Raw genomic sequence first — 12,237 nt, 5'->3', positions numbered from 1 at the left:
TAAGAGAGGCATAAATACTGTTTGAATACGTAATTATAAACTGTGATAAGTGCCGTAAAGAAAGAGTTTTTAATATGCTTTATCTAACTATGGGCAAATAAATAGTTGTCTTTCTCCAGTAACTTTTAGGATGAATTATGGACTTGTGAAAGAGTTATACTGTTTACAATTTATTTTCAAATATTGCATTGTAGGTAGTGTGACATACACATACGTTAGTTAGGGGCAGTTAGTTAACATTTCAAGTGTTTTTTAAAATTACATTCAAAGTACGGTTAGTTAGCCTTTGAAAGAACTCGATCAGGAGCCAAACTCCAGAGTACCCTATACCAGCTCTAAATAACATTCTCTGAATCTGCATTAGGGATCTTATTAATTCGCCTAAGAGATATTAGAAATAATATTCTGCTGTTGAAATAAGAAGAGTTCAAGACACACAGATTGACTGGAAATCATACACTGGTACGCCCATGCTTGTAGAACAAGCTGTAAGAACTGGCAAGCCCAGCAGTTGATAGCTTTAAGTGGCACTCTGTGCTGCCACTTAATAGTGGACTTTTTTGTACCTAATCCAACTAGAAGGCTAGCTGAACTCGGATGTTAGAATATGGCTGGCTGGATCCACCTTGAGCAGATTTTTCATGCAAAGTACCTGAAGAATAGAGAGCTGAAATTTCACCAAGCTTACAAGAACAAGTTCTACAACTACTTTTGTGCCTGCCTGCTAAGAAACATACATATGCAGCAGACTTCAGTCTGAGACTTGCTTTCATTGGAATATCCCACTAGGGAGAGGAGGTTATGAAAGAATGTGTATCTACAGCTCTGAGCTCTATTTGTCAAAAGTTCTCAACAACTGTGAAGTGTCCAACTGGTTTAGGCCAGTTCAAAACAGAAAGGGAAGCATATTTCTACGCTTTTTTTCATTCCTCTTATATGTAGAACACTTCACATAACACAGTCATTTCCTAATTTTCTAAAAATGATTTAGTACAAAAACAAACTTGAAAAGCTAACTGCCTTGAACAAGAAACAAAGAGGAAAAGTTAAGTGTTCATTTTTTTTTTAAAGGATCGAAGGGAGAAACTTACCTAAGATATAAGAGTTTGGGGAAAGACAAAGACTGGGAGGATCCAACCGTATGATCATACTGAGGTTCTGATCTAGGAAGCAAACATGATTAATGATTTAATCAAAATATAAAAGTATCTTTTTCCCTATATAGGAAAATTTCTGCCTCCAAAACAAATTCAAGAGCCTAACTGCATTTGCCCTTATTGAATTTGCTTTAAGCATATGAAAGATAACTGATTAAAGACTTTTTGGTTTCTCTGAATCTTTTAATAAAAATTCTACTTCACTCTTAAAAGGCATGATAAAATCTTTAACGCATGTAGAATATCAGAGGTTTCAAACCAAATCCTCCCTGTAAGTTCCTCAAATACTCCCTACTGGCCATACAAATCATTACCTTAGATTAATCACAGGAAGAGGTGGTGATGAGAGGAGTTTCTTAAACTGATGTGTACTTATAACTTCTCCATCAAAGTTCACTTCCCACATCCTGGAGCCAGGGCGAGCACAGTATATTAGGGGCTGCTGGCCGGCAGAACATCTTCCAGGGAAGAAACAAGCTCCGTATTCTCCATCTCTTTCCTTGTTTCCAATTTTCCAAAATTTTTCTCTAATACCCGACCCCCACAGAAAAGAGAAAGCATGTTTACTCACAAAAAAGTCAAAAGCAATGGCACTACATATCGGCATGGTCATAATAACCCCACCCACAATGTCCTCTCCTCATATTAGCAATTTACTGGAAAGAACAACAGAATGGAAAGGTCAAAATGGGGTTCTAGCTCTGATTTGCCATTAACTATTTGTGTTACAGAAAGCAAATGACTTCAAGTTAGTACTCAGTTTATTATCCACAGAATGTGAACGCTCTTTTCAAAACTAAAAAGTAAGTGCTACCAAACCATTTCCTACATCCTTAAGTCCTACTGACTGCTTCCCAAATCACCTTGTTCTTCGGCCACTCCATGGAGGCTACTGATCTACCCTGTCTCCAGGCCACTCCTCTGCCACATATACCCAATAAATGCCTCACTCTTTCCTCAAAATGCTAAGTCCTTCTGAAAGTCTGTACCTTGGAACATTCTGTTCCCTGAGGGTTACATGAGCTAGATATATAAGAGAACTGCATATACAAAACTGCCTGAGAACATGGAAGGTGAGAATGAGGATATCTCTTTCCAAACACTCCTTTACTTATTCTTCATAAATTAGCTCCACCATTCCTCCTCTGACAGACTTCCCTGACCCCTATAAGCAGAACGATATGCTTCCCATGTTATGTTTTCAAAGCATTCACCACATTATATACGGTAGTTGTGTCTATTTGAACAGTAGGTTACGACTTTCTTCAGGACGAACGTCATTTCTTTTTCCTCTTTAGTTGAATTCCCAGTGCACAGCACAGTACCTGGCCCACAGAAAGCACTCAATGCTTTGTAGTGCTCCGTATAGTCAAACTCTTTATTTGGACAATGGCCTGATACGGTCTCTAGCATGAACTTACTACGTGACCTTAGATAATTCAATAAATATCCCTGTACTTATTTGCTTTATGAATAAAATATAGCATCAGCTTTACTAGAAGAATATGGATGTGAAAGTGCTTTAAAATGTATACCGAGCAATACAAGAAGTTACGGTTTTATTACCTATGTTCCTTATTTGGGAAATAAAATATATTTCTTGCTTATTTCACATCCTCTATGGTGCTTAACAACAGTGCTACTAATTCAGAGGAGTGCCATAAATATTTCCTGAGTAAACCAATACAGTCAACTCATTCTCATTTGTATGCTCATTAATCTTGCTTTCCACATTTTCAAACGACATGTGACAGGCACAAGGCTAGGTATTTCCTATACATTATCTTAGTTAATCCTTAAAACTATCTCTACCTTCTGGATGGGGAAACTGACATTTGGCAAGGTTTAAGAAGCGGCAGAACTAGAACTTGAAACCATATTGTCAGGCTCCCTTATCCAATGTTCTCTCTACTACAACATAATTCTTGTTTCTGTTTGTTCTATTTCCTCCTGGGATCCACCCCGTTCATTAACAATACTGACAGAAAGTAGCAGGAAAAGCAAACTCATATCTCACTTTGGTTAGTTATTAGGAGCCCTTGTTTAAAAAAGAAAAATGCTTCTTTGTTTGGAAGGGAATATACCTTGAAACGAAACTTAAAACATACATAAAATTTTTCATTTATTGTACTATCCATGTACCCCCAAACTGAATTCTAGTTAACAAAGTAGGCACTTCTAAAACATGTTATTTTTGCAGTTAGTTATTCTCATAACCAACTCTAGCCACAATCTTGTAAAATGGGAGTATAAATGATTAGGAACTGTACTGCACACAGGGAAAAATAAGCCTCCACTTATTTAGCTCTTTATACCATTTCACTAGATTCTCAAAACAACCCCAATAAGGTGTTCATTCAATTCAGTGTTCTGACCACTTGTCAGAATTTCAGCCAAATTTCTGAATTGGGCTGTTTGGTAAACTCGAAAACCTATAGATGAAGAATATTTAAGAAATTTGTGAAGCTAACAAATATTTTACCAAAATCTCAAGGATGGATTTGATGGTCAAAGGTCCAATGTCAAAGAATATACTAGAGGTAACTGAGGTAACAGGAAAGGCACAAAATCAAGACAGAAGGATTCTAGTCTGCCTCCTCCCAGCTGCATGATGTGAGGCAAGCTCTATCACTCACTAGGCTTTCTGATCTGCAAAAATGAAAGAGTGACACTACATGATCTCCAGTTCTGTAAGTCTAACTTCACCACCGATCTACAGTCTGAAATAAGTCAGAACCGAGTACACCATCCTTCCTACTAATTCTATGTAAACTGATCCTTTGCATCAAAGCCTTGCGCCTCTGCTGTACAGCTAGGTTCTCTGATACCAGACATCTGCAACCTACTATTACTGGTCTCCTTCCCACATACCTTTCTCATCCCAAGAAAATAAAAACAAAGTGCATCCTCTCCTCATCCTTCCCTCTACTAACCCTGACAGTCAGCATACATTCCTTCAAAACTTTTGGAATCCAGTCTCCTACTTTCTAGAATAGCAGTCTTCTGAGACACAAGAACCCCTGAAAAAACATAAAAAGTTTCCAATCCTGAATAGTTCTAAGGGAATCAATTTCCAAACCCTGATTTTCTACACGTACACTTTCTTAAAATGATCTGAGAACCCACGTACTTAATTAGTGTGACATTTAAGACTGTCACTCTCCATGTGGTGCTAATTTACCAACGTGATCTCCCACGACTCCCCTACTCAAGCCAGAGGACACATTTTAGAATATGCCTAATTCTTTCTCACTTTTCCCCAAGAGGCTGTTCCTTCCTGCTAGAATATGCTATCCCCTCTTACCTCTCTTCCTTCAAACTTCACCTATTAAATATCCTCAACAAATTACTGAAGCTGGCTAGTGGGCTCACAGTGGTTTATTATGCAATTCTCTCTTCTTTTGTGTGTGCTCAAAATTCTCCACGATAAATTTTTAACAGAGGGGCTGGGTCCTGAGGAATATGGTAGCTGGACAGGGCCAATGGAGGGGGAAAAAAAATGCCCAGTGAATATTTCCCTGTGGTGAGAATGGCTGAAGAACTTAAACACAGCAATACACAACATTCATTTCAAACCATTTCCTATTCTGTTCTGGTATTTCACAGCTACCGCCAATGTACTCCTTTGCCATTCATTGGACCTTTGGTTCCACTGTTGAGATTTCATTAAATATCTGTCAGCTTCATAAAGTTCTTATTTTTCATCCAATTTTACCCTATAGTAAAATTCTATTAAATACACAACAAATTTCAACAACAACAAACTCAATCAAGGAAGACTTCCCAATTCCCCATATAGAAACAGGCCTTTGTTCGGCCTTCCTTCATGACACTTAGACCAGGCTTCTTGGTAGAGTTAACTGAATATTTGTCTTAGTCACCCACTGGACTATGTCACTCTCCTCTACCTCCTCTCTACTCACTAACATCAGCTTGCACACAGCTGGTTCCTTATTAATATCTGTATAACTGAATTGAGGGGTTTGGGCGAGATGACTTCCAAGTCCCTTCCAGTTCTAAAATTCTGTATTTCCAATGACTCATGGTTAGTCAATATACCTCTCAGTATCACACAAGAAGCATCGAGTAAGTGAAGATATAAGTAATCTTCCATCCAAATAATCTAACTGGACAACACAGGAGTCAACTGTTGTTATTGTCTGAACAGGAAACATCACAAAGGCAGCAGCCGCCTAAAGGGGATGTGACAAGGAAATAAAGTTTATTTATCTTTACGTATACACATAATCCCCTTCTCTTTACCTTTTACATGAAAACAGCTTACACAGCAAAATTAAAACTTTAAATGGGCCAAAACTAATTTGCCTGTTAGAATATCAAGTTTCGCTCATTTAAGTTTTGTGAAATAATTTGCTACATAACTGCAGAAGAGAATTCTTAAGGCTCTGTTTGTAATTATCTATTCTTAGAAGTTGGGGAGAAAAAGATGAAGCAAGTTTTAGAATATGTGAGACTATTTTTCACCTGTAGACAGTACTTCTCGCTTTGGAAAAAAGACAAATTAGAGCTATAATAAGTGTAGAATTCCAACTGTATATCAAAAATATGTGAGGAATCAAGTAGTAACCTTGATGGGTCATCATGAATATTTAATTAATACATCAAGAATATTCTGATGTGTTGATTAAAATAACTTAGCCAATAGTAGTTAGATCTCTTCTTCTCTACCAGGATCCTACATGCAAATAAGCCAATGAGAGACAAGTTCCCCATTTCTGATATAATAGCTTTGGAGGAGAGGGACAGCGAGGAGCAGGTTGGCTCTGCCTTAATGACAGACCGGAGCATTCTGTTAGGGTAACTTGAGACTCAACTTTTCTACTCCAACAACTGTGGCAGGAAGCCTGGGGACCCACACTGCTTAGCGCAATCCAGGAGGTGTCTTTAAGATTCCATTCACAACAAGTTACATCCATCCTGAGAAAAATATACCTAGACCCATGAGTTTCTTCTAACCAGGGACCAGGAGAATAGGACCCTGGGCAATTGGTACCATTTCTATGTTTGCCATTTTATTCACACAACTAATAAACAGGCATCTTTTCTTTTTTCTTTCTTTCCTTTTTGTTTTTGGCTGCGCCGTGTGGCATGCGGGATCTTAGTTCCCCGACCAGGGATCGAACCTGTGCTCCCTGCATTGGGATCACACAGTCTAAACCACTGAATCGCCAGGGAAGTCCAGCCATCTTTTCTTTCTTAACAGCCTAGTATTAAAGAATGCTTTACTTAAATGAGCCATGCAGGTGAATTATGGAGTAATATAATAGACAACTGCAAATTACTGAAGTTAGCTCACAGAAGCCATTCTGTAATAGTGTCAAGCTAAACCAGGGTACCATATGTACTACATGCAAACAAGTCTTCTCAAAATTCATAGTCTGAGCTCTAGATCAGTCCCCAAGAGATACTGTAGGTCAAATTGTGTCCTTTAATTGACATTCTGTAAGACAACACCTTATATCTCACCTACATACAAAAAGAACTGGACTGGTTCTCACCTTTGCTTGTTTAGAAGTGTTGAGTTTGATGGCAGAAACTTTCCCCATATGATCACCTATAAAAACTCTAAGAATAGCTGTATCCCAACAGAGAGCTGTAACTTTTTGGCCTTTGTGTTCTGAAGACACATAAATTCGTTCTGGTTTCCCACGACGCTCTTGATTTAATTCCCAAACAACTACAAGACCCTGACTGCAAGAATTGAGACACAAAAGCAAATTTTTGGCAATGGTGAAAAAGGTACTATTTCAATGCATCACAATATCAACTATATTAAATATATAAGCAAATTCTTATTCTTCAGAAAAGAGGAAGCAGAAAGCCAAGGTATTAATTTCCTTGCTTTAGTCCACCAATCCAATATAATAGGAGAACTTAGATGTTCTAAATTATCCCTGTTACCTTTCTCTTTTAAGGTCACAGAAATGTTGTTTTCTCATATTAGTGTTTTCCACAGACCCTAGGGTGACCAACTGTCCGTCCTGGTTTGCTTGTGTCTAAGAGGTTTCCTAGGACACGGGACTTTCAGTGCTAAAACAGGGTCAGGCCCAGGCACACTGGGATGGCTGGTCACCCTAACAAACACACAACTACATTTGTCAACTTCAAATGCATTTGGAAAAGATCAGACAGTTTTAGAACAGTTTCTTACCTGGTAGCCACAGCAACATAATCATCATCATGTAAACAACAGGCGACCTGAGAGATTGCACCTTCCTAGAGCACAAAAGGAAAAATATTAGGCAGCTCCTCAAAAATGGGTAATTTTTTACTTTTAAATCTCAAGTTTTACCTTCTTTTAGTCCAAATGATCACTGATAATGGAGAAATTCTAATTTATGAAAGATACTCCGGATGGTACATGACAGGGCTACCCTTAATCTTACCCTGTGTGAAAGGAAAAGCCTGTGCTTCCATCCTTCTTTCTGAATGAGATTGAGTCCTCCTCCTGAACTGCCCAAAGCCAACCATTTTCGAGACACAGCTATGCTCGTGCACTAAAAAACATGGCAACAGACAAGTGTGAAACTGTCACAGTCATTTAACAAATAAACTATCTACTGGAAATAAATACTGAGGATCTGTGTCAGGTTCCTCCCCGCACCTGACCCACCCGCCCAGTTAAGACACCACATCATGGCACTCAAGCTCTTATTCTAGATAGTGAAAGATACAGAAGAAAGAACATTTTGGTTTTAAATTTTTAATTGAATCTCAAAATTGCTGAATAGGCTCAATTGTATAAATGAGTAATTTTCCCTTGGCAAAAGCCAGTTACTAGCCCATTCATCTTCTGTGCAATTCAGCTAGGTCATTCCAATACTGACCACAATGATGGAAGATCAAGTAAGTCTCTAGGGGATAAAGCAACCACTTTAATCATCTGCTCACATAAATCACTTCTAGTCTGTATAATCGGCACAAAATGTCCACAGCTTTGAGAGCAAGTGAGACTGCAGAGGACACAAATGCAAGTCACTGTACTATTACGTCTCCCCACACCTTCAGCCTCCTGATTCTTCTCCTTACCCACCAGAGAAAGCTGTGGCCCGGCTGTGCCCAATACCCTTTGACAAAAATTATTGGTTGGTGAACGAACAGGCATTCCCAATCCTCTTCGACCTTGTTACTTTCTACCGTAGAAGCTGGAAAACCTAAATCTTCACTTAGCCAGTTTCTTTTGCAGCTAGGGGGAGCCCTGTGACTCAAATCCAGCTAATAAGACTAAGCCCTACTGGGGCTTCCCGGAAAGCTTTGCCCTCCCAGATAAATGGCCGAAGCTGAAGAAAAAAAGCCTTTGTTCTCGGCCACCTCTTTCTTGCTTGAGATGCTAATGGATACATCAAGACTGGAGCCAGGACACTTATCTTGCAACTGTGACCAACAGTCAATATACAGATGATAGTAGAACAGGAAAGATGGAGAGCCTGGGTCCTAAGGAATATCAAAGGCCACTACACTAAACCCAGAAACGATAACCTCCAACCAGGTTATAAACACCTTTACTGCTTAAGCTATTATTGAGAAGGTTTTCTGTCACTTGCAGCTAAAAAACGTCTGATATCAACCCTCATAATTGTTGGCCATATTACTTTGCCTATTACTTCCTATTCTCCCTTTGCTCAGAGACTAGAAAGGTGCTTTAGGGTGGGAACAAAAGGATAAGAATGAAATTATTTTGGAATTGGTTATGAAACTGTTCTTTACCATGTTATTCCTGAGTTTATCAAACGAACTCAGGGTTTGAGGGAAGCACATACTCCTTCCCACAGAGCTAATTTTTAGCTAATTTTGTAAAGCTAATTTTTAGCTCTGTTCCCTAAAACAGAGGGGGTACATCAAACTCCTTGTTTTGGAACGAACTTAGTTTAATAGCAATGGTTCGTGTTGCTCAAAATGCAATGGGGTATACTCATTTATACTATTTTATTTTCAATTGCATACATTACTTTCTGAGAGAAGACAGCAAGATTAGAGGCGGGAAAATTCAGTAATCTATATCATAGTTTCCAAGGATGGGAAAGAAGAATTCAAACGATCGCTTGAAAAATAAATCAAGAAAGCGCTATGAACATACTACTTCTATGTGAGGTATTACCAGCACAGGTAAGAACACCCAAGATTCTATAAAACATAAAGAACGGGGTGGGGGGGGGGGCATGTAACCAAGAGCACACAAAAATATGAACGTGAAAATAAAACTGATATAAGGATCAAGAAAATCACCTTTAGACGAGTGGAGTCCAGCCTCAGGGCTGAAAGTAATGGATCCAGAGACTCAAATTCTGCAAGAACATGGTTGTAGGACTCTGGTATCACTGGCACGAAAGTCATTTACCCAGAAAGATGAAACTACGTTGAGGGATAGGCACAGTATTCCTGAATAAAACCTGCAAAAATATAATTTAAGACGCTCACCACTCCTTCCCTGGAGAAAACAGGGAAACATGAGAAAGGGACATGGATCCCTATTCTGGAGCTCCTTGGCATCTAGGTGGAAAGAAAACACACGCAGGTGACATTATAGGTGACCATCACCTTGTACTGATTATTCCCTGACTCCTAAAACTCCCAGAGAATGAAATCCAGATTCTCAAGGCCCTCCACAATCCTATCCCACTCTATTTACCTAACAGTGTGAACAGGTAGAACAGACGCTTGCAGGATATAAGGGGAAATTTTGTCAAGCTCCTCTGTGGTAAAATAGCAGCTCCAGCTGCAACTCTTTGAGCTGTAAATCTTCTGTTTTTAAGTCTCTTGTTAAATTCAATGGTTATCAGCCCACATTTTAACCGTGCTTAATAGGAAAGGGCCTCTGGATAGCTTCCTCCAGCCTGTGAATAAGTGAAAAGTCAGGCGTGGGGAATTAGCGCAGAAAGAGGAATAAGAGCTTCAATAAGAGGCCTGATAGGAAAGAATAGGAATAAGAATACAAGGTATCAAATGCCAACTACCCAGTGAAGACTGTAAACTAACACAAGAGTTCTTACCTGTTCAACAACTCTCAAGTGTACTTTTTTGTCAAATTATACCAGTTTACAGAAGAAAGCAGAATTTAAGAAAATTCTATCCATTAATTTTAACTTTTCCTCAATCCTCTGTTACCTACCAAATTGAGAATAAAAAACAAATACTACAAAAAAATTCAGAAACAATTGTTTATGCTTAATTTTTTTAATTTATACTTTGTGGTTTTAATTTTTTTGTTTCAGAAACGCATGTATTCACTCACTCATTTATTCAACAAATACATACTTAGCACCAACTATGTGCCAGGCATTGTTCTAGGTCCCAGAGATAAAACAGAGGACAAAACAAAGTCCTAACGTTCACGGAGCACACTTTCCAGGGGCAAACCATATATAAACTTACAATACTTTTTACTGCATACACATAATATAGTCTTATTTTCTGCTGGTAATACGGTTCTTTATACAGCTGATCTCTGCAAGGAGAATGGTGTTCTGAAAAAACAAAATTCTTTAGTAGTCCTCCTATACTCAAATATTTGAGAATTCCTAATCTAAGAAAAATCTTCTCTCATCCTTTTCACTCATTCATTTTATTAAGTACTGTAGATACAGAAAAATCAGGATTGCTAAGACAAATAGTGTTGCTCGCCATCCAGTTCTACAAGGGTTAAGTCGTAACCCACTACAGTTGCTGACCACCAGTGCACTCCGAAAGGATTAACAACAGGATGAGGTCCTCTGCTTTGGACAAAGCAGGCCCTTAGTAGACATATATCTCAGGAAGAATTTTACTCACCCCAGATTTTTGCACCTTCCCATACATAGAAAAGCACTAAAATCATTAACTTGAGATATCTATTCTTTGTGATTAGCAGTAATCTTTTACCAAGATGTAGGCTTAACTGCACTTATTTCCTAGCCAAAAATCATATATAAACTGTCTTCTCTATATACACTATTGATAATATGTATAAACTAGATAACTAATGAGAACCTACTGTATAGCACAGGGAACTTCTACTCATTGCTCTGTGGTGACCTGAATGGGAAGGAAACCCAGAAAAGAGGGGATATATGTATACGCATTGCTGATTGACTTTGTTGTACAACAGAAACTAACACAATATTGTAAAGCAACTATACTCCAATAAAAATTTAAAAATAAAATAAGATAACATAAAATAAACTGTCTTCTCCCCTACCTCTTCAGAGCAGTTTCCTCCGGGCTGAGTGGCTGTTAGCTGGGCTATAGTCCTCAGCAAGACCCTGAATAAAATTTAAACTCACAACTCTCATCTTGTGTGTCTTTCTCTGAGTCGACAGTTTCTAGTAAAATATGAGGCACAGTGGTGCGAACAAGACAAAGTAATTCCAGAAATCAGTCACTTTATAATCAACTAGGGAGAAAAAGACAAATCATACACACACACACACACACACACACACACACACACACACACACACACCCCTCATAAGGGAAACATAAGCAAGGTCCTATGTCGGAACTTAGAGGACAGAGGGATCACACTGAGTTAAAAGTAACCATAGAAAACTTCCTAAGGGAAGCAGCACTGGAGCTGAGTAGGTTTTATCACAAGGAAAAAAGAAAGGGTAGCAGGTAGGGCAGCAATAAGCAAAGATATAGAGGATATATTTGGAGAATACAAGTTTAGTCTTTGGTTGAAACACAGGATACAAGCAACAGAAAAATGAAAGATAAAGCTGGAACAGTAATTCAGTCACAAGGTACAAGGCACTGTGAATCTCAAACTAAGGAACCTGCACAAATTTTAGTTTGGTAGGCAACAGAAAGGCATTGAAGAATTTGGTGTTGGGAGATCGCACAATTTCTGTGAAGCGCTGTGGGCAGACACTAGAAAACAAAGACTTGAGAAAAGGTGGGAAGGGTGGTGAGGAACTAAAGACAAGGCCTTTCAATTACTCAAGAAATCTGGTGGAGAAGGAGAAAACCTCTCTTGACCTTGGGAGCAGGGGAGATGCAAACAGATTTGTAGGTAGCAGCCAAAAGAAAAGGCTTTAGAATGAAAGGGACTGAAGGGACTTCCCTGGTGGTCCAGTGGTTAAGA

The 12,237-nt window shown here is 38.7% G+C and overlaps 1 protein-coding gene across 7 annotated transcripts in view; it reads right to left on the bottom strand.

Moving 5' to 3' along the window:
* The window catches only part of HPS5 (HPS5 biogenesis of lysosomal organelles complex 2 subunit 2), a 51,561-nt gene that overhangs the window by 36,641 nt on the left and 2,683 nt on the right, over positions 1-12,237 (bottom strand). For 4 of the 7 annotated variants that reach the window (XM_082342393.1, XM_082342397.1, XM_082342391.1 and 1 more), the window contains 7 exons: positions 9,405-9,568; positions 7,565-7,675; positions 7,330-7,394; positions 6,677-6,869; positions 5,217-5,350; positions 1,472-1,684; positions 1,092-1,163 (listed from right to left, as the gene is read on the bottom strand). In XM_082342393.1, coding sequence (XP_082198519.1) covers positions 1,092-1,163; positions 1,472-1,684; positions 5,217-5,350; positions 6,677-6,869; positions 7,330-7,394; positions 7,565-7,675; positions 9,405-9,512 — 896 coding nt within the window. In that variant the 5' untranslated portion in view covers positions 9,513-9,568. Of the gene's footprint in view, positions 1-1,091; positions 1,164-1,471; positions 1,685-5,216; positions 5,351-6,676; positions 6,870-7,329; positions 7,395-7,564; positions 7,676-9,404; positions 9,569-9,807; positions 10,013-10,168; positions 10,284-10,550; positions 10,643-12,237 lie in introns of all 7 variants that reach the window. The other 3 variants (XM_082342392.1, XM_082342394.1, XM_082342396.1) reach the window with 3 other exon arrangements.

This window comes from Balaenoptera borealis, assembly GCF_965194805.1.
Source record: "Balaenoptera borealis genome assembly, chromosome: 11".
In the NCBI taxonomy this organism is placed as follows: domain Eukaryota; kingdom Metazoa; phylum Chordata; class Mammalia; order Artiodactyla; family Balaenopteridae; genus Balaenoptera; species Balaenoptera borealis.
Note: the sequence above shows the minus strand (reverse complement) of the source record. Positions and strands in the feature narration are given on the sequence as shown.